The 26,736-nt window shown below is 51.8% G+C and overlaps 10 protein-coding genes across 10 annotated transcripts; 4 read left to right on the top strand and 6 right to left on the bottom strand.

The window, feature by feature from the left end:
• Positions 1-494: 494 nt before the first annotated feature.
• Aspvir_000688 (putative GTPase NOG1) lies at positions 495-2,783 on the bottom strand (the record flags this gene model as incomplete). Its single annotated transcript, XM_043265822.1, has 5 exons — positions 495-536; positions 605-2,298; positions 2,354-2,455; positions 2,572-2,680; positions 2,763-2,783. The coding sequence occupies 5 exons, from the start codon at positions 2,781-2,783 to the stop codon at positions 495-497; spliced, it is 1,968 nt and encodes a 655-aa protein (XP_043121757.1).
• A 638-nt stretch (positions 2,784-3,421) lies between these two features.
• Aspvir_000689 (polyamine acetyltransferase) lies at positions 3,422-4,339 on the bottom strand (the record flags this gene model as incomplete). The annotated part of the gene is made up of 2 exons (XM_043265823.1): positions 3,422-3,898; positions 3,974-4,339. The coding sequence occupies 2 exons, from the start codon at positions 4,337-4,339 to the stop codon at positions 3,422-3,424; spliced, it is 843 nt and encodes a 280-aa protein (XP_043121758.1).
• A 1,118-nt stretch (positions 4,340-5,457) lies between these two features.
• arg2 (acetyl-CoA:L-glutamate N-acetyltransferase) lies at positions 5,458-7,740 on the top strand (the record flags this gene model as incomplete). Its single annotated transcript, XM_043265824.1, has 3 exons — positions 5,458-5,508; positions 5,571-5,735; positions 5,806-7,740. The coding sequence occupies 3 exons, from the start codon at positions 5,458-5,460 to the stop codon at positions 7,738-7,740; spliced, it is 2,151 nt and encodes a 716-aa protein (XP_043121759.1).
• A 247-nt stretch (positions 7,741-7,987) lies between these two features.
• Aspvir_000691 (sterol homeostasis protein ARV1) lies at positions 7,988-9,427 on the top strand (the record flags this gene model as incomplete). The annotated part of the gene is made up of 3 exons (XM_043265825.1): positions 7,988-8,176; positions 8,231-8,284; positions 8,339-9,427. The coding sequence occupies 3 exons, from the start codon at positions 7,988-7,990 to the stop codon at positions 9,425-9,427; spliced, it is 1,332 nt and encodes a 443-aa protein (XP_043121760.1).
• A 1,361-nt stretch (positions 9,428-10,788) lies between these two features.
• Aspvir_000692 (BAR domain-containing protein) lies at positions 10,789-11,974 on the bottom strand (the record flags this gene model as incomplete). Its single annotated transcript, XM_043265826.1, has 5 exons — positions 10,789-10,821; positions 10,879-11,010; positions 11,062-11,623; positions 11,686-11,841; positions 11,940-11,974. 5 exons carry the CDS (start codon positions 11,972-11,974, stop codon positions 10,789-10,791), a joined length of 918 nt encoding a protein of 305 aa, XP_043121761.1.
• A 588-nt stretch (positions 11,975-12,562) lies between these two features.
• Aspvir_000693 (uncharacterized protein) lies at positions 12,563-13,993 on the bottom strand (the record flags this gene model as incomplete). The annotated part of the gene is made up of 4 exons (XM_043265827.1): positions 12,563-12,609; positions 12,668-13,135; positions 13,189-13,279; positions 13,340-13,993. 4 exons carry the CDS (start codon positions 13,991-13,993, stop codon positions 12,563-12,565), a joined length of 1,260 nt encoding a protein of 419 aa, XP_043121762.1.
• A 1,639-nt stretch (positions 13,994-15,632) lies between these two features.
• Positions 15,633-18,951, bottom strand: Aspvir_000694 (putative C6 finger domain protein; the record flags this gene model as incomplete). The annotated part of the gene is made up of 4 exons (XM_043265828.1): positions 15,633-16,836; positions 16,892-18,006; positions 18,061-18,713; positions 18,777-18,951. 4 exons carry the CDS (start codon positions 18,949-18,951, stop codon positions 15,633-15,635), a joined length of 3,147 nt encoding a protein of 1,048 aa, XP_043121763.1.
• Positions 18,952-20,081: 1,130 nt separating this feature from the next.
• Aspvir_000695 (25S rRNA (adenine645-N1)-methyltransferase) lies at positions 20,082-21,653 on the top strand (the record flags this gene model as incomplete). The annotated part of the gene is made up of 1 exon (XM_043265829.1): positions 20,082-21,653. One exon carries the CDS (start codon positions 20,082-20,084, stop codon positions 21,651-21,653), a length of 1,572 nt encoding a protein of 523 aa, XP_043121764.1.
• Positions 21,654-21,914: 261 nt separating this feature from the next.
• Positions 21,915-22,973, bottom strand: pup2 (proteasome core particle subunit alpha 5; the record flags this gene model as incomplete). Its single annotated transcript, XM_043265830.1, has 4 exons — positions 21,915-22,194; positions 22,292-22,635; positions 22,728-22,806; positions 22,918-22,973. 4 exons carry the CDS (start codon positions 22,971-22,973, stop codon positions 21,915-21,917), a joined length of 759 nt encoding a protein of 252 aa, XP_043121765.1.
• Positions 22,974-23,409: 436 nt separating this feature from the next.
• On the top strand, positions 23,410-26,265 carry Aspvir_000697 (gamma-tubulin-complex subunit SPC97; the record flags this gene model as incomplete). Its single annotated transcript, XM_043265831.1, has 4 exons — positions 23,410-23,797; positions 23,856-25,843; positions 25,898-26,115; positions 26,184-26,265. The coding sequence occupies 4 exons, from the start codon at positions 23,410-23,412 to the stop codon at positions 26,263-26,265; spliced, it is 2,676 nt and encodes an 891-aa protein (XP_043121766.1).
• Between the last annotated feature and the right edge of the window lie 471 nt (positions 26,266-26,736).

Consider the following 26,736-nt stretch of genomic DNA (forward strand, 5'->3'; position numbering starts at 1 on the left):
AATACAAACCATTTCTCATATGACTTTGGAAACGAATCCACCCTAGGCATTGCAAATGCATGCCTTCTTATTTAAGCCACATCCTGTAGTCCGTCTGGTAGACTTTTACACTTTCATCTTGGCCTAACAATCCATCACACTCTTGAGTATCGTAGTCTATCCAGAATCGTACTAAGACTATGCAATTCACTACGACGTCTCGTACCTGGCAGAAACGATATAACGATCTATCCTTTACTTTCATCATGCCATCATGCATAATGCCATACCGTGAAATTGATTCTTGACTCTAGGGATATAGGACTAGGTATTCAAGCGGTGTCATTCAGATCAGGCGGAAAGAAATGGAATGGAAGAAAGAAAGCACAGATAAAGGACCCCAACGCCGATTTTTGACACCCGTTTCCGTTCTGAACAATATACGACTAAGATTAGGAATGGACTTCGTCTCATCGTCGACTTCGATCCTGACCACGAATGCAATGCGGATGCCTTTACCGGCGCTGGGTCTTGCCGATCGTGCGCTTGCCGGTGTACTATTGTGTGACAAAGTTAGTGGATGAGGGGAATCACAGGAAAGAGGAATGGTAAGGGGAAAACGTACCAGATGCTTGGGCAAGGAGGCGGTCGTGTGTCGGTCTGCTTCTCCGGCTCTGGCCATCCGGTTCATCTTCTTCTGGCCCAGCTTGACCAGGCGCTCGGCCTTGCTGCGGGCCGTCGTGTCCGTCACACCGTCGACTAGACGGTTGGTGGCCGGCTGGCTGCGGGCGCGGCTCTTGGCGCGGGCAATCGCCTGGCGAGGATCCGAGCCGTCGATGTCCATGGCGTCGCCGGTGTCGATCTCGCTGCGGCTGGTGGTGCGGCCGCGCACCTGGCTCTGGGAGCGGGCGCGCGCGGCAGCCGCATCGACGTCGTAGCCGGCCGCGTCCAGAGCCTGCTCCATCTGCGACAGCTTCTTGGCCTTGGCGCTGCGGGGGATGGCCGCCCGGTTCTTGAGCGACTTGCGCAGCTTGGCGTCGTTGCGCATCAGCGCGCGCTTCTCGCGGATCAGGTCCGCCTTCATGCGGTTGTCTGCGTCCTCGGCGTCCTCGACGCTCTCGTCCGATTCGTAGAAGCCCTCCGCCTCCAGCTTCTCCTCCTCTTCCTCCAACGCGGCCAGCTTCTGCTCGATGTCCGGGTCCACAAAGTCGTAGACGTTCTTGCCATTCCAGACCTCGGGGATCTTGTCGTGCTTCCACTCGTCGTCGGCCAGCGTGTAGTTCTTCTTGAGGTCGACGTTGTACACACCGGCACCGCCGTTCTCCTCCTCGATGTCTCGCTCGAGCTTCTTCCGGCTCGGGTCGTCCTTGTCGTATTTCTTCAAGGTCTTGACCGCCTCGGGGATGAATGCCTCACGCACGCCACCAACAGGCTGTGCCACATGGATACGCGCCAGCACGTCGCCCAGACGGCCTCCGGGGGTCCCAGAGCTGTTGGTACCGGACTTGAGCTTCTGAGCCACTCGCTCGGCCAGGAGCTTGTCGCAAGCAGCGTTCTTCACAGCCGTGACACCCTCGGTGGTTGCGCACGACACCTGCAGCATCTCCACGCCGCCGGACTTGAGGATCTTCTGGATCTCCTCCTGGTATTCCGGTTCGAGATCCTCGGGACGACGGACGTCAATCTTGTTGACCACCAGGAAGACGATCTTGTTGGCAAACAGAGGTCTGATGCTGTGGAAGAGCTTGATCTGATCGGCGACCGAGTAGCCACATTGCTCGGAAAGATCCATGAAGTACATGATGGCAGAGCGAAGATGGGCGATGGCGGTAATGGACTGCATTTCAATCGTGTTCATTTCCTCCAGAGGGTGGTCCAGGATACCAGGGGTGTCGATAGCCTGGAATCGCAGGTACTTGTAGTCGAAATGGCCGACGAACAAACTCTTTGTGGTGAACGCATAAGGCTGGACATCGACATCGGCACGGGTGATGCTGCGCAAGAAGCTGGACTTTCCGACATTGGGGTACCCGCAGATCAGGAGAGTTCGGGTGTTGGGATCAATGGAAGGGAGACGACCCAAATGCTGGCGGACCTGCTCCAGGTAGACAAGAGGATCCTTCAGACGTCTGCAGATGGTGGCCATACGACCCAAGGCGGCACGCTTGAGCTGCTTGCACTGAAACAGCGACTGAGCATATTTGATGAGGCGGACATAGTCGCGGGACACGGTTTCGATGAGATGCTTGGCGGTTGACACCTGGCCGAGAGCGATTCTGAAGTGGTCGGCGTCATAAAGGGTGTTCATCAGATCCTTGTCTGAAGGATGTTAGTTACGGAAGAAATGAGATCTCAAGTCAATGCAGGGACATACGGAAGGGATGGATATCCTGCAATCTGGGGAATCCATCGAGAATCGCCTGGAATTTTTCGCAAAATGTTTCCTGGGTGTATTTGACCTTTCGAGTGTAGAAACCTATTGTTGCGCAGAGAATTTTCGTTAGTGCCACTGATCCGCTTGGAGGACATAGAATCGGACGGATACGATATCCGTTCACAGATCCATGCAGAAATCCATGAAATTGTCCATACCTCTAATACGACTGATCTTGAAACCAGCACGGATCTGTGTAGGGAGCTGTCTCTGTGTGCGACTGAGAACGATATCCAAGAACTCTTGGTTCGTTGGCACAGGTGGGATCTAAGCAAGCGGTGAAAAATCCATCAGTTTTGGCTGTTATGATACAGTATCTGGGAATATATCAATCAACAAGTCAACTTACATCCTTCCAGGTCGTCTTCATGATGGGCACCGGCAAGAGAAACGAAACTTGAAAGACTCTTGCGATGTTTCCCGGTGGACGAGCTGATGGAGGTGTTGATAGACGGAGGGAAAAAAATTATTTGCGGGCGGTCGGGCGGGCAGATTTTGGCGGGCGGTGAACAGCGCAGATGTGGGGAGGGAAAAGTAGCGAGACTTCTGGTCACCGAGAATAGATTATTGATCATGGATAAAGGAAAGGATAGAATGATAATAAATAATTATTCCATTCTAATCATAATCATGTACATTGACTATCATCATGGGAGTATGGTTACACATAAGATGGCTGAAAACCCAGTCCCTCCGTCCCAGAATCACAACAGAACTCCGTTGCTTTTTCCTCATAAAGCCCACCATCTAAGACCAAAAACCAGAGTGTGACCCATTAACATGCAAGCTCGGGGGTAAGAAGAAATGGGAAGATAGAAGACAGAGTGAATAACAAAAAAAAAAAAAAAAGATGAAAGATGAAAGGTGACATCAATCTTGCCGAACGAGGACACGCAATACAGAACTCGACGTAGGATGAACCATTGGTCATGAACTCATGATTACTCCTGGGTGAATTCCAGGACCTGATTCAGTTAGCATTCACAATCTGAGGAGGCCATACATCTTCTAATCAATCAAGAAGAAACTTACCAGGTCAGTCCATCCGCCACCGCCAAACTGACACTTGCTGGGACCATGATTCTCAAACCCAAAAGATTGGTAAAAGGGCACCAGATGGTCATGCGCAATGATGGAGATGCGCTCTGCAATCGCGGCTTCTCTGATCCGCTGGATATATGACTTCATCAAAGTGCTTCCGACTTGCTTGCCCTGGTGTTCCGGAAGTACGGCGAGGGAATGGATGGCGATTGTGCTGCCATACTCGTCGTGTCCGATAGTCTCTCCATTCTCTGTCACGACGCGCGCACTCTGCCAGTTGGAGGGGAGCTTCATGGCATTGTCTGTGACAAGTTGTGTTGAGGTCCGCGTGGCAATGATATGACCGATCAAAGTCGGACGCGGCTTGGGTTGGCCCTTCGGTATAATGGGAATGGTGAATAGGCCAAGACATAATTCGGGGCATTTTGTGAGGCGGTAGGTGAACTGGCAGAGAACAGAAAAAGGTCAGGAGGAGGATTCCGATTAATTAAAACAGCAGTTTCTGGCAAGCGAACCCACCTTCTCTCGAGAGCAGCGCTCGTTCTCTGGAAAAGCGTTTTCAACGTTGACACAATCATCCACATTGGACACCGTCAGGATTTGGACAAAGGGATGCAGTTCATCCAACTTGGTGCGCTGATGCACAGGCGGGCGCCGGAGCCAATACGAGAAATCACTAATCTCGTCAGGGTCGACCGCGACATAATCTTCGTCCACCTCTTCCTCGTGGTCTTCGTCGGCAGTCTCTAAGGGAAGACCATTCGCCATGGCCGCCTCTGCACGCGGAGACAAATCGCTGGCCGTCGCAGGGAGGGAATAGTCTTCTGCGTTGGACAAGGGCTTGAAACCGGTTATGGTTTCGGTCTGATGGGTAGGTTCCGCCATGGCCAAGGGAGTTCAGTGTCTCTTGTTCTGTTGGAGGTAGGTATCCGATATCTCCCAACTAGACTCACGAAAAGGAAGATTTTGTAAGACTCAAATCTGTCACTGGCGCACAGATACCTAGGTAGTGATGGCGATGGCGGAGATGACGGGGGATGGCTGAAAATTAGAGGGGGGTTTCCGATCCGGCGGGAAAGCCTAGAAAAAGCGAGTGAACTGTGGAGCAGCTTAATGCGGGTGATATGATAAGAGCATTATTATTAGGGGAGGTGGATCAAATAGAATTGATTCTTTACATAGGTTAAATTAATTGCAGATTGATGGCATTCTATGTGATTACTCGGAGTATACAATTTTTCAGCTGCATATTGACCAGGATGGTAATAAGCGACCTGCATCATGCAACTCGAGAAGATATCCAATTGATTGTGCTATCTCATAATCTGCAGACTATACAGTTGCCACCAGGGGAAAACTCTGTAGTAGTAGCACTAGGTTACCTTAGTGGTACGTCTATCGAGCATTCTTCAGGACAGAATTTTCAACTGTACATACCTTATGGTCAGTCCCGTCAGTGTTCATCCATCATTCAAGCCACCAAGCAGTGATACTAGCCTCGACCAGTGGAAAAAGCAAGGAAACTATCGCATCGGATTTACTCAACTACTACTTACTAGGTACCTCTCTATCGGAGTATACATACTGTAGCTCGGTAGCGTCGGCCGTAAGCAGTAACACTCGATACTATGAGCGATTATCCACCATTCGGACTGACCTCATCAATGAGTAATGAGAATGAGGGAATTTCTCTCATACATTAAGCAGCTTATAACGATGGGAAATCCCTTTAACAGGCAGTTTCTGCGCAATAGAAGGAGAATTAATGAATGTAACGGCCGACCGACAGTGGAGTGCGTCATACTAAATCCCGCATCGACTCATACTACACAGGCTCCCTCGACTTGTTAGCTAGCTAGCTTCTGAGCTGTCGCCCTTTCTCTGGCTGCTGGGTTGACCGCTACATATAACTCATATTTCATTTCTCTAGACCATCTTCACTCCTTTTCTTCCATGCATCCCTTTCTTGTCTTGTTCTCGTGGGTCTTTGACAGGAACGAAACATGAGCCCTCACACCAGTTGGCCGCGGACGGTCCAGTCATCTCTCCTCAAGGTACCTGAATCTTAACAACAACCCGAATTCAAAGCCTCTCTGACCGCATTTATGATGTCCAGAAGCATCGCTCTTCGCTTTGCACCTGCCAGCATACATCCTCTTTCTTGCCTCGATCCTTTTCCACTACTGCTGATCGGCATGTCCAGCAGAGCGCCGACTTTTCTTCTACCAGTCGGAGTTATGACCGGTTAGGCCGACGAGCAAAGGAGAAGCTGCTCGATCGGGTACAGTCACCCTGTAGTGCGTGGTTACAAGCTCAATTGACTAACGGGTTTCTTTTCCTCGCAATTGCAGGAATTTTTTCTGAGCTTGTTGAGCTCCGCATCCACCAAGCGAGAAGCCAAATCCTATTTGGATCGGTTGAAGGCTCAACACCCAAAGTCACCCGATGAGAACAAGCCCGAACCTGTGAAAGCAGCCACAACACCTACCTTACCCTCTGGTGTCAATCTGGGGTCTTTCTACGGAGCCTCCAGATCCGTCTACGAGAGTCCGGTCTTCCGACAGGGCCCCAGCCCTACCCCTCCCCCTCCGTTGGAGCCACTCGAACCACTGCATTTGGCCTTGGTCAGATTGTCCACTCCGCAATCGCTTGATGACAGCATCATCGACGGCGTCGCAAAGACTCTGTCTCAGCTGAACCGGCTGGGATTGACCTGCTGTGTTGTGGTTGATCCGGGGACGGAGGAAGTTGCAAGTGCTCCGCGGCAAGTTGCTATTGAGCAGGCCGACCGCTTGGCAATCGCAATTCAAAAGCAGCCCGACTCGAAATCTCTTCGACTCGACTCGGTCTTCTCCATTGACCCTTCCGGCTCTGGTCTCCCGCAAGTTTTCTCACGAAAAGCGCTGCTGAATCCGCTACGCCATGGCCACACCGTCATTCTGACCCCCATTGCATACACCGAAGATGTTCCTCGGGCGGTCATAGTGCCAGCGAACGATGCTGTGCTCGCGTTGACGAAAGAGCTGGCTGGTCTAGCAAGCACCCCGGACCCTGACGAGGATCCTATGGTCACCGCCGAAAGAATCGGCCGCTTGCAGAAAGAGGTGTCCTTGGACAGAGTGATCCTATTAGACTCACTGGGTGGAATTCCGGCGTTCAATCGGCGACAGACATCCCACGTCTTCATAAACATGGAGCAAGAATACGATGATATCGAAAACGAATTGTTACAGGCGCGAGAGATTGTGCCTGCTGCAGAGTCAAGCCTGTTGAAGGCGGGCCCCAGTTCCATCGCAGATAACAACCCACTTTCAAAATTCGTCAACGCAGAGGTCGTGCCAGTGCCCTCTGGGCCGCCAGAGGAACCGAAGATTGCGACCCCCCAAAGGAGTGCAATCGAAGGCCATCTGGAAAACCTGCGTGTCGCGCAGAAAGCGCTCGCTATGCTACCCTCGGCCTCATCAGGAATCATCACATCACCATTCGAGGTCGCGAGTTCGGCCCAGACATCGCCCACCTCTGAATTTTCCGCGGTGGGCACTCGACGGCAGAGAAACCCCCTAATCCACAATCTACTGACGGATAAGCCCTTGCTATCGTCGTCCCTGCCCATGAGTCGGCGTGGACCGATGAACAATGGGCAAGGCACCATTTATCCCGTCACCTCTCATACTACGTTTGTCAAACGCGGTATGCCGCTGACTATGCTGCCCAATCCGTGGGCGGAGCCGTGGACAGCTCAGAGTCGGCCGCGGCTGAAGCTGGACGATCCTAGTATCGACTTGCCTCGCTTGGTGCATCTCATCGAGGATTCCTTTGACCGGAAACTCGACGTACAAGACTACTTGAACCGTGTCAACGACCGCCTTGCCGGGTTGATCATCGCCGGAGAATACGAGGGCGGCGCCATTCTAACCTGGGAACTTCCTCCTGGCGTGAAGGATGATGGCAGTAAGGCCAGTAATGCTCGAATGGTCCCCTACTTGGACAAGTTCGCCGTGCTCAAGCGCAGTCAAGGAGCAGGTGGGGTGGCAGACATTGTCTTCAACGCCATGGTACGCTCCTGCTTTCCCAACGGGGTATGCTGGCGCAGCCGCAAGAACAATCCGGTGAACAAATGGTATTTCGAAAGATCTCTGGGCACTTGGAAGCTATCCGACACCAATTGGACTATGTTCTGGACTACCCCTGGCCTCGTTGAAGATTCGCAGAAGTTTCGGGATTACGAAGCTGTGTGTCGCAGCATTCAGCCAAGCTGGGCCGACGACACCGGCGTGGTTGATTAATTGGGCCCTGATTTCCATTTTCTTGCACATATTCATTTCTATTACGTATATATATCCTTCATAGAGTACATAGAGGAGGGAGGAATTGGATTGTTGATAGACTGGCAATGCCACAAACAGAAACTGACCGCCTTCGGGATTGCCATTGCTCGTCTCCGTCCTCCACCGAAGCAGCGCAACCTGCTCCATGATCTCTTCTTCTCTAGACAAACCATGGATCAATCTATAATCATGAATCAATGACACGATGCCCATCTGCATCGAATGCTCTTACCCCGTCTCGCACCTGTATAGCACTTACAGCCGCGCCGACGACCGCTCTCTGGGTAAGGGCGTGCGTCTGACGCAATGTCCGCGCTGCAAGCGCTTTGCGGACAAATATGTGGAACATGATTTTGTCGTGCTTTTTATAGATCTAGTTCTGATCAAACCTCAGGTATTTCGTTTGATTCTACTTTTGCTGGGTTGTAACGGATGACTGAGTCGCCAGGTCTACCGACACCTACTCTTCAACCGACTAGGGGGTAACAATGATCAATTCGATGTACGGACCAACCTTTCTACTTCTTGGATCACTGCTGATTTGGTTCATTTGTAGCGCTCAATCATCCGTCTGGGAATTCTCCTCCTCCTGTTTGATGTATACCTCACCTGGGCGCGGATCGAGAGGTCCCCTACGCTCGCAGCGTCCTGGCTTGCCCGCACACCCATCATCGTGCAATACCTCTTCTTTCTAAGCTTGAACGCCGTCGCAACTCTTGCGCATCATCTCACGGTTAGGCTGCTTGCCTCTGTGCTCTCACCAACACCGTATGGCAGCAGCAGCAGCACCCACACAAGCGGAGCCGAGGGACCTGTCCTTTCGAATCCCTCCACCCCCGTCTTCCCCTCGTTCTCGTCCCAGCCCCAGTCGGTCACCCCGTCAGGGCAACAGTCGCCCACCGCGGGGATGGCAATGAGCCCGACGAGGCTCACCCCTCATGGTTCCTCGCAAGACGTCTCACTCTCGGCCGGTGCTGCTGCCCTGGGCACCTCGGCCTCCACCACCAATCTCGGTACTGACCTACACCACCACGCGTCTACACCGCAGGGATCGTTCTCCTTCCCCCAGCCGCCTTCGCGCCGTGCGTCCACTGCGCCCGCGCAGAGCATCCGGCCTTTGCCACCCCCGTCCCCGGCCAGCCCCACAGCCATCAGCACCGCCCTGCTCGTCAGCAGCTGCGCGAAGCTCTTTCCTATCCTTCTCGTCATCTGGGGTCCCGACGGCAGCGGCAGCTCATCTACACCCGTCGAACAGGACAGCACAAGTGCTGGCGGGATGACGCATTCCACTCTGACGCAGCGGATGTTGAGTAGATACACCCCGACCGCGAGCGCAGTCGCTCCCGGCGCGACGGGATTTGTGTCCTCGGTGTCGTCGTCCCTGCTCGCCAAGCTGGCCTCCAGCCTTGCGTGGTTGATTCCGGCGTCGGTGCCAACGAGCTACCTGGCGAATTGTGCCGAGCTGGTCGGCTCGCTCTTCTCGCTTGGGGCAGCAGATACGCACCTCGGGCTGTTGAGTAACATCGAAGCGCTGTATATCCTGCTCGGGTGCGGGTATCTGCGCGCAGTAGCCTTGGCGGTGGCCGGCCTGCTGGCGCGGTGGATGGTGCAGAGGGTGATTCTGGGTGCGGTGGGCATCGGCTGAACAGTCTAGTCTACCATTCCAGTCACCATATCTCATTCCGATACAATATCAATTCAATCTCTAGAAAACAGCGCTAAAGCAACCAGCCTTGTAACCAGTCGAGTAATTTGTGCCCGCATATAAAAACATAGGCCACTATACAGTCATTCCCTCCCAGTAACCCTCCAGCCCAATCACTGAACCCCCACCCGTAATCAACCAACGTGTAAAACTCAATGCGGTACGCGATCAGGCCGAATATCCGACCTCTTCGGCACAATAAGCGGATGCCACTGCGCAAGGAACGTAACAGCTGACACAGCAATCACATCAGCACACCTCCCCAAACCCCCCAGCAGGAAAAGGAAATACATACCCCACATCAAGTAACACGACGCCAGCGACAGAATCAATGTACTCCGCCACAATCTATCGCATATCATCTGCATCAGCATCTGCACGAAAACGGAAACGGAAACGGGGACGGGGACGCAGCATAAGGGAGGGGAACGGAAGGAAGGAAGGAAAGCTCACGTCTGGTTCTCCCCCTTGGGACTGAAGATCCATGCTGCTAGGGCTGCGAGCACGACGATGACGAGGCCGATGATGAGGCTCCATCTGTGTGTGCATGCTTGTTAGTGTTTTGTTTGCGGGAGGCAGGAAGGGGGGGAGAGGGTGGGTGACGGACCCGTTTGCCATGGTTCTGGTGGTAGTGGTGGTGGTTCAACGGTGTTCTGGTCGAAGGCGCTTAGGTGAAGTCTGCGGGTGTACAGGGCCAGCCTGATACGGTGGATATCGAGTCCGTACGGGATGGAGTTGGGGAGTTGTGTCTGTGTCTGTCGGGATGAGGCAGCGGAGCTGGAGATAAAGCTAGAGGTACGGATAGAGGTAGCGGTATCCTTTTGGTGTGACGTTCGTATGGGTCTTGAGGTTCGGTAGTTGGAGACCAGCTGGTTTACAGCAGGGTCGTGCGCGATTGGTTCAAGGCACGGCTGTGGACGCAACGTGTTGATAGAGGCAAGGCTTTAGATTGCTTCTCTTCTTTGCAGCGTCGGCGGAGCTCTGAGGTTCTCCATACTCTGTGCTTCGTTGGTGCCTTTGCGGCCTGAGGGATTAGGCAACAATGCGGAACTGTCTTGGCACTGTAGACGATATCTGTGGCGGTGCAATGATGCTCATGTCGACGAAGCAGATAGTTAACTAACATTAGAGTTACGATTTCAAGTAAATTAGATGCAATACCGATGAATCAGCAGTCTACATTTGCGGAAAGGATATATGGATATAAGTCTGTCGCAGAAACAGTAGCGTTTATAACAGTGTGGCTGACGAGAAGGAGACAAAAAGAACTATAAGGAGAGAACGTCACGACCAGGCGCAGTCTAAGCACCCTCACGGCTCTTACGGTAGCTAGCCTGAGGTCGAATTAGAATGGGTTTGGACATAACCGAAACAAGCCTGGGATGACATACCTCTTGCTCAACCTGCAATCCATCCACTGCAGGAGCCAGCTCACTGAGAATCTCGTAGGCTCTCTTGTGGAACTCGAGTTGCGCAGCAATCAAGTCTGCCAAGTTCCGCAGAGGCTCAGGGGTGTCGAGGACCTAGACACATGTCAGTGCGGGTGTACTTTCGAACAGATGAATAAAACATACATTCTTCATCACGCTCACGGCCTCCTCAGTCTGGCCGACAAATTCATCCTCTGCCTGTTCGATCTCCGCGCGCGCCTCCTCGCTCAGGTTGTCCAGGTCCCCGCCGGCAGCCGCCTTCCTCCTGGCCTTGATCGAGTCGAGCATGAGTCGGGCATTCTCCACGTTCCTGCGCGCCTTGGCCGCAAACATCAGGTTGGTGTTCAGGGTGGTGTTCCAGCCAGCCAGGAAGCGCGACTGGATCTGAGCGTCCTGCGCCAGGCGGGCCTCGCCCACCTTCTCCGAAGCGAGCGCGTACTTCTCGAGCGCGGTCGCCAGCGGGTCCTCGCCGGGATGGACCTGTGCCAGGGTCTGGGATCCAGCCAGAGAGGCGCGCGCGATGGCATGGTTAAAGGTCTTGGGCTGGGGTTTGGCCGATGGAGGGGCGACCAGGGCGGCCTGGGCCTCGGCGGGCGAAGAGGCCTGCGACAGGAGCTGGACCTTTTCGCCGATGGTGCGGCCTAAGTCGTTGAAGGACTCGCGGATGTTGGGAGGGTAGTCGTAGGCCTCATTGGAGTACTGGGAGCTGTAGAGAAAGAAAGGTTATTTGTCGTGTTCAGTGTCAACAGGGGCCGTCTTGACACCTACGTCACCTGGAGGAGCTTCTGGTGCACCAGCTTCAGCGCATCGACGCGCTTCTCGAGCTCGATGTATTCATCAGGCAGCTGGGTCTTCTCTTCAGCCTGACCCAACTGCTCCTTGATCAACTGCTGCGTGCGCGCAGCAAAGGGTGTGAAGCTCGCACTGTTTAGAAATGACACAGTCATGTTAGCATCGCATGCGCTGTAGGCAGATATGCAGAATAGCCCCATGACAGGAGCTTTCGAATCATCTCATCTCACCTGAGGTTCTTTCCGAAGGCTTGGAATTTGTCCATAGTGGCAGATAATCTCGTGGACCGATAAATACAACCGATGAAACTACAGCCTTGAGTACTGGCAGATTGAGGAATCGAATCAACTTCTTGGTAGCAAATTGGTTTGTTAGGGGATGACCGTGCGGGATGTCTGACATTGCCCGTGCTGCTTGGCACCGCCTCGATTCCGTCGCACCGCCACAAATAATCCCTTCATACCTAATCTCCATCGCTCCAGGAGTAGGAACATTTATCTAGAGGCTGCTGTGATCTAGGGAATTCCTGATTACCACCCTTGGTTTATCTATTGCTGTCCATTGCCAACAGGCCCATAAATAATTATATAATGCAAACATATTAATCGCGCGAGGTTGCAGATATGCAACATCAAAGGCAGGGGGTCGTATACTAATCATCAAATTTATCATCAATCAATAAGAGATAAACATCGTCAACCGCATCGCCAGCATTGCCAGAAAATAAACATATTGCTTCAAGGAAGAAGATTATATCCATAATGATACAGGAACGAAGATGCAAGAGACCCGAAAATGAAGAAACAAGTCGTTAGTCAGTGATGAAGTCGGATGGAGTCGCATAAGTCATCCTTCAGGTTAGGGTTGCCATCATTGCGCGAAGAATTCGGGGATTGGGACCTATACAAAGTCTCAGAAATCTTGGAAGCAATGCTTCACCAGAACAGGGCCAACCTACCTCTGCGGTCTTTCCTCACTTCGGTAATCTCCTCGACCTCACCACTGGGAAGGGCAAGCTGGGTGTCACGGATCACTTCGTCTCGTTCGCTGATCTCCAACCGTCTGAGCTCGCGGAGATCCTCATCGCTGTCTCGAGGGCGCACGACGATGGCAAGAGGACCGGTACCGCTCTTGTCAAAATCGACGTGATCATCAAATCGCTCCACCATCCGTACTGGAGAGGAGAGTCCGCGACGGCGCCCATGGACTGATATTGATCGTGCACGGGAGACAGCCCTCGTCACTCGCTTCTCGCTGAGCTCGTAATGGCGCGATGGAGATCGGTGACGAGAGGGCGATCTCTCGATGATCAATGTGTCATGACTGGCTCGGGGGGTGTAGGCCTCCATCGTAAGTCGCTCGACAGTTCTCTCTCTTGGCCGCGCACGAATCGGTGATGGTGACCGGCGAGCATATATGGTCCGAGCTGGGACAAGAGTCAGCGAACATTACTCCACAATGGTGCACGTGGCTGCTGACTTTCTGCCTGGCGCTTGATCTCCCGACTCAGGCTGATGACTTCGTCAATCTGATCTTTGGAAAGGGCCAACTGGATCGTGATTCGGTCATCCTACAAGGCGTTAACACCGACAAAATCCCTCCTCGTGCGTTTCCTATGTCATCTACGTACCTCTTCCTCATACGGATATCCCAACTTCTTGATCGCAAGTGTGTGCACCAGCCTTCGTGGCATGCGAGTTTTGCCCTTGCGAGGATACGGTTTCTCATATCCAACCTCTTCAACTACTTCCTCGCGGACGCGGCCAGTCGACCGGCGCGGATGAGCCGCGTACCGATCTCGCTCGTGGAGAATTCGCAACTCCTCGTCGCCATAGTAGTCTGGCTCCTCTATGCGAATGTCTTCGTAGTAATCAGTCTCTCTGTGTCGGCGGGAGGGACGTCTCCTGGGAATGGAAGGCGCGCGCGGCTCACGGGGCAGATGCCCGCGAATGTAATGTTCGTCGAGCTTGCGCGAGGGGATGCGGTCAAATGTATCCAAGGAAGACTGGCGACGCAGCAGGCGAGGGCGCGGGGGAGGGCTGTCACCGCGCGGGCGGTCGTAGGCAACCAGTGGACCCGAGGTATGAATCAGATGGTCGTCCTCATAAAATCTGTCCGGCCGGCGGGCAGGAGGACCGTATCTGTCAACCTCACGTAGGCGGGATTCGAAGCGGTCTTCTTCAGACCAACGGGGACGGTCGAGGACAGGGGGACGAGAGTAACGGCGCTCTCGAGTGCGCTCCACCCTCTCGGAGGAGGAGCGGTAGTCGTCGTACCGTGACATGATTACCGTAGACTAGCTTCGACCGTGTGACCAGATAGGGGTCGAAATATCGTGGATTGATGATGGTCAACAGATCTCTGTATAAACCTGAGTGAACCGTGGGTGACGGCAGCGGCTGACTCGACGGCCCGCTGACAGCGGGGTAGGAAGAACCGTGGATGGAAAGGGGATTTCAATCACAGCAAAGATCAAGAGAATGAAGAGGTGAGAGGAAGTTGGGGTCGAGGACAATGAAGATGGACGAAGAAGAAGCCAGATATGAAGGAAAGTTTTCAACCACGAAGAACAAAGGAAGCCTCGAGCGATCTTCAGTAGCTATCTAGAGAGTGATGGGACACAGCTGATAAGACAAAAATAATACCTAAGGTCATAAGTGGATGACGTCTGGTGTGGAGATACAAGGCGTTACCGTAATATTCCATCTTGCCCATACAAATTGCCTTGTGCCTTGGTAGGGCCAGTGTCACGAATCAATAGGTAGCTCCATACGTCTATCATCGTAGATCTATTTCTAGACATCTCTCAGGGTCATGCTTTCTTTCGCCACGATTGCTACGCCTCCTTCAGCTCCTTTCTGATGTTGCGAACATTCTCATCCTCTCTAGAAAATCCATAGCCTATAGTCTGACTTATTCTCCTTGCTTCGGTTGCGAAAAGGAGAAATCTTGTCAGTAATCTATCCCCCTGCAGAAGTTCCACTTGTGACCTGGGTACCTCGCTGCCCAATCCATACCAACCACATGACTTCTTTCCTGACACACTCGAATGTGTTTATCATTCTTATGACCTGGGACCATGGAGTACGAGTGTATCTATTGCAATGAAGGAGGGACAGGGACACAAGGAAAGTTTCTCCAATACACTGGCACTGACAGGAAAAATATCTAGTGCAACTGGGCGATCTTGAGTGGATGCATATCAGGAATTGAATTCGGCCAAGTGGCTCCAAGCAGCAACGGGCAGAATTTTTCTGCAATCGGTACGGGTATACAGCTCTTTTCCTGCAAGGGGACTGGCTGCCCGATTTCTGCGATGTGTTGGGCTGAACGCATATCCATGTGTACCTGCATTGCTTACCCACGGTAATGGTTTCGTTGTCATGCATGTATTATTGTTGCAGACTCGAGGCAGCGAATCATTGCCTGTGCCACTGGAAAAAAAAATCAAATTGCCGAAATGCCCTTGTTCTGCAGGTCGGATCGCCCCGATGAGGCACTGTGAAAACATTTTATGGAACGACTTCATCATGTGACAAAGGCCAATCTTCCTAGGTACTGTACTGGCTGGCATTGAAGAGCCACCGACGATGCGTTCAAATGGCCAGCAATTCCCGAATCTGCCGCGCAAATGCGACAATATTACCCGAAGAGATTGGATAAGTTGCGACCTGGTAATCCTACCATATCCCAGCTTAGACGAAATTATAGTATACAGTTCTGTGATGTTTCATTCAATCGCGACTCTCAGAGATGGAAACCGATCGCCACTGCCACGAACCAGGCGAAACTGCAGAGAACGCGTGTTTCTGTTTATAAGAAGCCTGTAAAGGTCCAGCCTCGGAGCCATGAGCTAGATAGCACGCAGCCTTCCTGGGTAAGCGCTTGACGCAAAGCAGTAGTTCGGCACCAAAGAATATCTGTTATCTCCGGTTGTCGGTTTCCAAGTTGAGAACATCGTCTTCCAGGCTCAAGAGTCCCATTGCCCAGTGAACATGCATCGATTTTCTAATAGTGACCAATCTCCTCTCTGTGTTGACACCTGCATGGTGTTCTTCATTAACGCCTTCCTCGGGTGACGAGTCGGGGTCGGGTCGTTTGCGAAGATGATTCCCTTGCGTATACTCATACGGAGGGCCGCGTCCCTGCTTTGCGGCAACGGTCCATGCATTTTCGCAGCCAATGGCTATCGCCTCAGACGATTTCCAGCCCGTCAAGCGTGAGACATCGCGTAGCTTCGAAATAGTCCAGCCGCGCTGGGCAGCGTCGACGAACTGAACGGCAGCAAAGAAGATAGGCACAGTCATCTCAATCAAGCAGGCCCCCAACGTAGGGCTCAATTTCCCCGCCTCCACGTTGAACCACTGTGGGAAGTATATACCAGCGGCGATCTTTCCGATAACCTGAGCGTAATCAGCAGTCGTAGGCGCTGCCACTCCTGCAGCAACCATCATAGCGGGTGGCATCGACGGGTGCAGTCTGTGTAACAGAATTCGACCTGCATAGTAGAATCCCCACACCACCGCAACCGTATGCGTGCGGTACTGCAGTGCTGGCCCGAAGGGGGTCGATATAGGAGGGATAGTGTCAGCTGGCAAGGGAAGGAAATCAGGACCGAGGGCACCGGCAAAAGTATCAAAGGCAGCCCGAATATCTTCCCATTCGCTCTCTGCATCTTCATATGACATGACCTCTCCATCTTCATCCTGACCCGGCGACGGGCTTCGATGTGCAGTGCTAGCAAACGCCGAAGGGAGGCGTGTCGGTCCCCTCGGTGGAACCATGCCATACATGGGAGGTGAATTTCCTGTCCCTGCATTGAGACCACCCACGGGCGACTGGCGGTTAAGCTCTGGCCCACGGTTCTGTACAGATTCCGGAGGAGGCCCTCTTGGTGCGTTCGCACTGCCCTTGGCAAAGCGAGATATGAATTTGTGAAGACCCGGACCTGGTCTCCAGTCCTGGCCAGTGGTTTTAGATACATACAGCTTTCGTTTTCTGTCACGGTAACCGAAATCAGTGAGCCGGGCCAGTAGTAGCCAAATGTGATCCGCTGAGCCATAGACAGCATCCAATCGACCCATACCGGCGCGCGGTGGACACTGACCCCAACGAGAAAAAGGTAATCTAGCTGACGATGAGCATGTAAAAGGCCAATGATCAAAAGATGGGAGTCACTAACATAAGTCCGCCGCCTCCGATGAAACTCTGGATCATGTCTTGTTTGCAGTACCACCAATAGAGATCACATTGGATTCTGTAGGTCTCAATGTCTTTCCGGGTAAAATGTCTTTCGCGCGAGCGAAAACGCGCATCCTCTATCTGGCCAAACTGATCATAATTGACCGCTCGACCCAGAAGAGATCCTATCAGCTTCTCATCAATGCTGCTTTCTTTCTCAGCGAATGGGTCATCCTCCAAAAACCCTTCGTCGAAGACATAGTAAGCCGCATAAGCCGATTGGGCTGTCATCATTCGCTGCCGTTGAGCCCACACCCTCCGCCGGTGAGATCGAATATCACGTGTGAGAGTGGCAAAGTCAATCTCACGTACCAACTGGGCCGATCCTGCGACGTGGCTGTTCCACTTCGAATGCTCGGCAGTCATCACTTCGTAATATGCTAACAGGAGTGTAGCGGCCAGGGTGCCCACCTGTTTGCGCCTTTGGGGCAGACCCACTGCATTACCGACCCTTTTGAGCGCATAGTGATAGTGCTTCAACGAAACAGCCGGGGGCGCTTGTTGCAGATACGAGATATGTAAGCTGCCGAGAGCAAGTATGGCTTGAAGCAATGCTTGGTGCTCTAATGCCTTGAGAGGCATTGTATGTGTCCACAGGCCTTGCTGAGCTGCTGGCACAGGTGAGCCAAGCGTGTGTGCAGAATCTGCAGGATGTCGCTCGAAGATTGATAGAGATGGGCCAGTTGAATGGATAAAGTGGACGAATATTCGAGCTGTTTTTGGGTTATTCAAGGGAGACGAGCCAAGCGTAGGGCGATAAGAAGCAAGCATGTTGGGTTCGTTCAGGTAGGTCGTGAAAGACCGCAGCTGCCGTTCATCTTGATTTGCAGAGGCCACAATGAGGCTGAGTTGGTTGAAGTCTTCGGCGGATGTTTGATCCTCCATTTCTTCATCAGATTCAACATCATAGTATTCTTCACTTTCGTCGTCCACGTAGGTGAATTCGTTTAAAGATGTCATCAGCGGGACGGCCATTGGTTCATTCATTGATTGTCGTTCCTGTCTCGTATCTGAGGCGAATGCAGTTGTGGTTGCTGGGCCAGCTAGATACACCTTCTGGTACGATGTTTAGTAGCCAACGACAACCCCGATTAAGATGTGGCCGCATACCTGAGGAATTTGTGCAGTTACAAATGCTAGAGTAGGGTCGGTCGACATCCCTTGCGGATTCATGACAGGCACTGGAGGTTCAGGCCACGTTGAGGCCTGCTGAGGTGGCAACCGCTGATCTGCTGCTGGAACCACGTTGTAAGTTGGCGCACCCATTCCATGTTGCGGATGGTCTTGATTTTGTGTAACCAGCTGGTGCTGCGGAAAGTCAAACGGCAATATTGGTGCCCCTAAAGTTTCGGGTGCGCCGGGAACGGAGACAAGAGGTGCTTCATACTGCTGTGGTCGATGCGGTCGAGGTTGCAATGTATCCATATACGTTTCCTGCACTCCTGTACTACCAGTTGCGTTCAAAGTACACTGTCCCGTGGCTGCTAGCGGGAACGGCCTCGGCGCCAGTAATGGCATGTTGGAGCCAGCCTGTCTCAGCTGAGAGAGCTCATGATTATAATATCCAGCTGGAAGCGGGGCTCCTGAGGGCGCTGGCTGCATCGGGGCATTGAGAGCCTGGTTAGTGTTATAGGCTCCGAATATGCCGATGGGGTTTTTGAAGATGACACGCTGAATATAGCCTTTGCATTCTCTTTTTGATTTGATACAATTGTTGCATATGGGCTTCTCTTCTCCGCACTTAATGCGCCGTTGTCGACAAGCTATATTTCAACCGGTCAATGACTGTTTTAGCCCTCGCCGCCAACATCGTATTTTGAACGTACTGAGACAACCTGATTTGGTGCGTTTCTTAGGGGCCTTCTGTGCAGACGCGCTCTTCGGTTCAGTTTCAGCCTCTCGTTTTGCAGCGGCAGCTGGTATATCTGCCACCCGATTTGTATTCGAATCATTGGCCAATGGCTCCCGTTGAGGATCCTCGAAAGCTGTTGTCTCCGCCATAACGTGATACTTTGCGCGAAGGTCAGGCTGTTTCCATAACCGAGAGGCAGCGTGGGCCGATGAGGTCGAGAAACCGATTTAGAGAATGAAAAGGGGATAGGAGAGAGGGAGACACTTCTAATACGATTCCTGGGAGCCCAAAACAGTTTGCATGGTGGGGAGATGCAGTTCCACTAACTAGAGGGAGCACTGGAGTGGTAGGCTGGTAGCACAAATGATAGGGCCATCGATTGGCCTGAAATCGTCGGCCAGATTTCCCAGGCTTCTCCACTAGAGTCTATTTACTATTTAGTCTCTAAGGTTCCGCAGCTCGCCGCAGTGTTGACGTTCTGAGGGGTGGACAGTTCAAATAATAATAATAATCATGCTTTCTTTTTAGCCAGGTAGGTCATATGGCTCAAAAATTTGCCAAAAATTTGCAATTGACCTGTGGTGGTGCCTATTGATCAATTGAAATCGGTGGTTACACTCACTGCCTTCTGGGCTCAGGCTAGTTATCCAGTCTGCAGATGTGGCAAAATGCGGGTATTCGATCGCTTACTTCGCAATCATGCGCCTGGAACTGAGATATATTGCATCTTCAAGTTGGGTTCTGTCGTAAGATCATGAGCAACAGAGTTGAGCGCGCACTCTTCGTTGCATGAGTATGAATCTTTCGTAAGCCCAAAATAAGAGACCGAGGCAGGGACTTCGTATTCACTGTGACACTGTGACACAGGAAGTCACTAGCCCACGTCTCCGCCCTGTTATCGTGTTATGATGAATCAAAAGAGAAATGAAGGGATGACCCGATCTAGATTCTAGACTGCTCTTGACCAAGAACAAGCTTAAAAATAGCTTGATTCTGACACTCTTGCTGATCAGGCGGACGGGGCACGGAGTACTCAAGGCTGACCGCCTTTAGCGTGGACAAGCAGAAATACCAATCGCTTCTCACCGCCAATAATATTTTTTCCTTCTTTTTGTGCAGAGAGGTAGAGGCTGGACGCTAGCCTTGAAGACGACTCTGCCGGAAGAGATTGCTGGGCTTGCTCTTGCATAGGATTTTGAGTCAGCGCAGAACCAATAATTCTAGATTTATCGACAGATATCTCACATTGGGCAGATATCGTGGACTGGCTCATGCAATCATGTTTGCCGTCCCAGGATGGTCTGTTTCGAGCTCAGCTCTGAAGCAGCAGCAGGAGCCTGCATCGCAATCTCAAAACCAGTCTCAACAGACCAATGGATCGCCGAAAGCAGGTGCTAAATCCAACAAGCGCAAGCGCGGCAATGACCATGTTACCAAAGCAAATGTTGACGAGATGTACCGTCGGCACATCGAAGGTTACAAGGGCACCCCGAAATCCCAGAAGCAGGGTGCGAACAATACTGTGCAATCTAGCAAGAAACAAAAGAAGGAGCATAAACTAGGCAATGGAGAGACTTCTACGTCAGAAAAGCAGAAGAATCAAATGAGGAAAGAAGGTCACAAGGACAAAGAGGATACGTCGAGCGGTGCTCGGGATGTCGGGAACAAGGCGGATAAGAAGGAAAAGAAGCAGAAGAATAAGAACAAGAATCAGACCAAGGAACAACAGCAAGAGCCCAAAGAACAGAAGCAAGCCGCTTCTCCCGCAGGCAAACCCGTTATCCCTGCTGCTCCGCCGAAAACAGAAGCGATTCTTACACCCCTTCAGCAGGCTATGCGGCAGAAGTTGATATCCTCCCGTTTCCGTCATCTGAACGAGACGCTGTATACAACACCCTCTTCTAAAGCCCTTGAACTGTTCACCTCCAACCCCGAGCTCTTCGATGAGTACCACGCGGGATTCTCTCGCCAAGTCAAAGAGTCGTGGCCTTCCAACCCTGTTGATGGCTACATTGCGGCTATCCGCAAGAGAGGAGGCGTGTCGTCAGGTTCCAAGAAGGGCAACAAACCTGACCACAAGAAGAATGCACAGGTTCCGCCGCTTCCTCGGAGACCTAACGGCCTCTGCACAATTGCTGATCTGGGCTGCGGTGATGCCCAGCTCGCGCGGGCCTTGACTCCCTCTGCGCAGAAATTGAACCTGAAGTTGCTCAACTTTGACTTGCATGCTCCACAAGGCTCACTCATTACCAAAGCAGACATATCTAATTTGCCCATTGCCGACGGATCCGTGGATGTGGCTATTTTCTGTCTTAGCTTGATGGGCACCAACTGGGTGTCTTTCGTGGAAGAAGCGTGGCGGGTTCTTCGCAGCGATGGCAAGGGCGAATGCTGGGTCAGTGAAGTCAAGAGCCGCTTTGGCAAGGTCGTCCGCAAGAAAGCCCAGATTGGTGCACGTAAACCGCTCAGCAAGTCCGAGAAGAAAAAGCTTAAGAAGAAGCAAGCGGGTGAGGACGATGCTGGCTCCGATGTGGACGACGCGGATATCTATGCGGAAGACGCTCATAAGGCCGATGATGACGAAACTGATGTCTCGGCATTCCTTGAGGTGTTCCGCACGCGTGGCTTCATTCTCAAACCGGAATCGGTTGACAAGTCGAACAAAATGTTTGTGAAGATGGAGTTTGTTAAACAAGGCGGTGCCCCCATTAAGGGCAAATATGCCTCGGTCGCTCCAGCAGGAGGACCCGGCAAGAAAAGATTCATCGACAAAGCGACTGATGTTGGCGCTGGCATGTCTCCTGAGGAAGAGGCCCGTGTCCTCAAGCCTTGTGTCTATAAAATCCGGTAGGAGACATGCATTTTTACGCGTGTATTTAGCCATCAATAGCTGTATATACTACAAATACCATCTAGCTAATCTCCTTCATAACAATGAAAGCTCATTGTACAGATTGCAAAGTTACGACAAACCCAGTAAGGTTTCGCAGAATTCTCAAGTGTTATTGCTTCTCTATCAGATGTCAAACAGACACCGGTCCAGGGCGGACGTCGTAAGTTGTTTTTCCGATATATGTAGCCGGAACTCAAGATTAGTCCATAAGATCCTTACTTATTGATTACCGCCCAATTGCGCAACAGCCCGGCCCATCTCCTCGTCATTGTAGATATGAAAGCCCTTCTCTTTAGTAACGCTAGCCAGCTGGACATTATTCGCATCCAACTTCTCCTCCATGACCTGTTTCAGCGTTTTCAATACCAGTGTCTCGGCCTCGGGCAGTGTCAAGGAACGATGGTATTCATTCTGTAATTCCGCCTGCGCACCTTCGCTTCCGGACCCGATGGCCTTTGCATCATATCTGTAAAACGTGCCGGATGGCTCGGCGTGATACCTGAACCGTAAACTCAGATTAGTACAATTGAAAGGCAGAACCGACCAAACGGCCGCTTGAACATCTGACTGTGTGATGCTGCGAGTGTTCAACGTACAGTTGCGGCCCATCCTCATCGTAACCCGCAATTAATAGGGCAACACCAAAAGGCCTGCTCATGACACTTTCATCATCGTCACCGGTCTCGCCGAATCGCAGTGCAAGGTCACAGATCGCTTGGGTCGTGCTCTCTACTCTCAGAGGCTCTGCGTAGTGAAAGGCATGGTTCTGGCATTCGACACGAGCGTGCTCAACCAGGGACCGGGCATCAGCCTGCAAACCGGACATGGCACATCCGATGTGCTGGTCAATTTCGACGATCTTTTCGACAGACGACGCTTCGAGAAGGGTAGATGTGACACGCTTCTCCACTCCTAGAATAACACCTTCGGAGGTCGCTACCTGAAGGGAAGTTAGGGAAAGGTTTCCGTCTCCGACAGTGAAAGCAAAAGCAATTTCAATTAAGAGAGCCTTTTACTGATGGATGAACGTACACCAATCGCTGTCGATCCAAGTTTGATAGCTTCAAGCGAGTATTCGACCTGGAACAGACGCCCTTCGGGGGAGAAGGTGCTGTGATCATTTGATCGTCAGAACTGGCGGATCATGGCATGGAGTTAACAGAGGAGGATTTGGGCCCGTACTTGATTCCACGGTCTATTGGCAGAGCTGGTGTTAGCTGACCGCATCGGAGAGGAGGTGTTATAGAGCTTACCATATTCCGATCGCGCGATGAACATCTTGGATTATTTCCGAGGGAAGTAGGAAGTAAGAAAAGACGCTTTAGCGAGGAGAGATTCGATATAGAAGCGGGCCAAGAAGAGCGACGGAAGTAGAGAGCAGGTGGTGGTGAGGTGGGTGGAAGCTGTGCCTTGGAGCTCGGGTGAAGCTCTCAAACAACTACGCAAGTCGACGGAGCCTGGCAAATGAGTTGGTGCAGGCCTCAGGCTGCAAGGCATCATTTGCGCCTGATTACCTTAACTCCGCTGCCTTACCGAATCAGGAAATGTAAACTACGGTACGATACACGCTTGGCGGGCAGCAACTGAGTCTGTTCTTGTTTATTATTATTGCTCTTCTCAATCAACAATTCAATTGCCTTGACCTCAATCTGTGCTGAATCCTGCTATTGTCTCCGCCACATGGTTGACGCCATATCCTCTGTCTCGCGGGATCATGTCCGTCAATGAGCGTCGCGCCAGTCAAATGGCTGCACCACGGCCCCGCGTAGCATCAAATCGCGTCGACGCCGAGAAGGCTGCTTTGCGCGCTGCAGCGTCTCCGTTACAATCGGAAAATATGGATCAGCTTCGTGACAGTGCGTCCAGTCAAAAGAGCAGAGCTTCCCGAGATCAACAGAACATCACCACTAGCGAAAAGCGCACCGAAAGGACCACGATCAACACGAGAGAAAAGGTTCAAATGCGCACACGGAACCCGGTTAAAGAGTCGACAAGCGCGGGAAACAGAGGAGATTGGGAAAAGTTACGGATGAAGAGGGCTAGTCAGACAGATGGCGCGGCTTCTGGTAATGCCCGGAAGAAGGAGAAGGAGCCGGCGGAGCGTTAGTAGAGAGAGATCAGTTGCGGCCACTGCGACCAATGCTGACTATGAGACAACAGAACCTTGGACGCCGCAGGCCTCGTTGATTCCTCATTCAACTGCACCTTTAGCCAGTCGTGTATCCGTACCTCCTCTTGCTTCTGCACTACCGCAACCGCTTCATCCAACACCGCTTCGCGAACTTAACACCGACGCGCAGGAAGCAGTAATCTTGGAAGACCTACTGTTCGTATTCATGGGATTCGAAGGCCAATATATCCATTACCATCATAAGTTTGACCCGACTACGGAGAAAGACCGCTTGGCTGGTCCGGCTTTTCAACTGCCGTCCGGGCTGGACCCGACGCTGAGAGACCTGACTTCTTCCATGCTGAAGATGGCGACGCATTACAGTGCATTGGAGTCATTCGTGGAAGTACAGAGCCGCGCTGAATATGGAGCTGTTAACCATGCATTGTGCGCTACGATTCGACGGATATTGAAGGATTATCTAATTCTCATCGCTCAACTTGAGACACAGCTGCTGAACCAGTCGAATTTTACACTACATATGCTGCATCTACACACCATGCCAACAAGCCAATGCTTATCTCAACTATACTCTCTCGGACAAGAACTCTTGAGGCGCAATGGGCTGCTGGATCAGGATATCGATGAGTCGATCGACGACTTCGACGATGTCGACAATATTCTAGAGCAGTTGAAAGAAGGAGGAGACCTCATCCCGGGAGCCATGTCAAGCAAGAAGATATGCAAAGGAGGCAATGTCCTTCGACTGCTCACCGAGCGGTTGGCCACGTTCTCGGGCGATCCAACCACGAAGACTCTCCTGGAGAAGCTGCTCCGCGACGCTAGTCGGCCGTACATGGCGATGCTTAATGAGTGGCTGCACCACGGAGATATCAAAGACCCTCACGCGGAGTTCCTTGTCAAAGAGCAGAAGTGGATCAAGCGAGAAAAGCTGGAAGAAGACTACACAGACGAATACTGGGAGAAACGATATACCATTCGCGATAACGAGGTGCCTCCGCAGCTTGAAGGTGTCAAAGATAAAGTACTCCTGGCTGGAAAGTACCTGAACGTTGTGCGAGAATGTGGCGGTGTTGACATTAGCCAAAAAGTGACGGACGTTCCTCATACACTAGATGATCCCCGGTTCCTAGACAATGTCAATGCGGCGTACACCTATGCCAATGCGTCCCTGCTGAACCTCCTTCTCACTAAGAACTCGCTCACGACACGCTTCCGGTCTCTCAAACACTACTTCTTTCTGGATCGCTCTGACTTCTTCTCGTACTTTCTTGAGCTCGGCTCGTCAGAGCTGCGCAAACCAGCCAAAATCGTCAATGAGAACAAGCTTCAATCGCTGCTTGATTTAGTACTACGTCAACCCGGCAGTATTGCAGCTTCTGATCCCTTCAAGGAGGACGTCAAAGTGCGGATGAACAAGATTGGGCTAACAAAATGGCTGATGCAAGTGGTGAGCGTCTCCGGTATCGACCAAGACAATCCCGAGGCGGTTCTCGAGAGATACCAGGCTCCTCAAACACAAGGTGGAGAGGATGACAAGGATATTGTTGGTTTCGATGCACTGGAACTCGATTACTCCGTCCCCTTCCCCCTGTCACTCGTCATAAGCCGCAAGACTGTCCTTCGATATCAACTGATATTCCGACACCTTCTCTCGCTGCGCCATCTCGAGACTCTGCTAGTGACATCTTGGTTAGATCATAACAAGGTTATCGGCTGGCGTCACAAGTCTTCTGATCGCAGACTGGAGATGTGGAAGAGGCGCGCATGGAGTCTGCGCTCCAAGATGCTTGTATTTGTCCAACAGCTGCTTTACTTTTGCACAGCAGAAGTTGTCGAGCCAAATTGGCAGAACCTGATGGATAGAGTCAACGGCACTGATGCTGATGGGTCGGAAGTGACGATCAATGGCACCAAGCAGGTCAATCGGACGGTGGATGAGCTTATGCAGGACCACGTGGATTTTCTAGACACATGCCTTAAAGAATGCATGCTGACCCAGGCCAAGCTGCTGAAGGTCTGTCCCATACTGTGGCTTAATTGAAGGGTTGCTAACTAACTTCGGAAACAGATCCATTCGAAGCTGATGACCTGTTGCACTATGTTTGCGTCCTGGACCGCTTCCTCCCTTGCACGAGCTTTGGCTTCTGCTGACGTGGACTTGTCCGGGAACAATGCGTCTAATCCCGATGGTAGAGGCTATGACCCGACACGGATTAGCAAATTAGAGGACACTTTGAAAAGATACGAGGACCATTTCAACCGCCATCTGCGCATCCTAATGGACAGGTATGGAACTGCCCAGAATACAGATCTTGAATTTGGTCCCAATGAATACTGATTATCCTTGACTATAGCTTGAACTACTTTGCTGCGACGGAAAGTGTTGTCCTTCTCAAATTGGCCCACGCTTTGAGCTCAATCAGCAAAGACGATTGAACGTCCTACCGCTGATGTACCTGGCCAACCACACTATATACCACCATCGCAGCGTGCTCTTGCATGCTTAACACTTGCGAGATTCGAGATCAGATCCTCTCGTAATCATTGAACGATATCCGTCAGTGCTCAGCAGGTGCGATACAGCTTCTTCTATTTGAAGAGCACCTTTGCGCAGCCAAATCTAGCACTGGGCCCCAATCCCAGTTCGTGTCTGCTGTGTTATCAAGCTGGAATGACTTCGACCGATGACTCTAAGAGAATAGTTCGGTGTCTCGCCGATCGTAAATTCTGTTCTCTTGCAAGTTTACAGATACGACGGCTTCACGAAGATGACTACTTCGTAAACATGCATATCATGATGACATATGGCTGGAAATGGAAGCGAATGAACAACATGAACATGAAATTCAATTTAGATACCCTGATGCATGTTTTAATTTGGCTTCCCAACAAATACAACTATTGAAA

The sequence above is a fragment of the Aspergillus viridinutans genome (genome assembly GCF_018404265.1).
Source record: "Aspergillus viridinutans IFM 47045 DNA, scaffold_1, whole genome shotgun sequence".
NCBI classification, from domain to species: domain Eukaryota; kingdom Fungi; phylum Ascomycota; class Eurotiomycetes; order Eurotiales; family Aspergillaceae; genus Aspergillus; species Aspergillus viridinutans.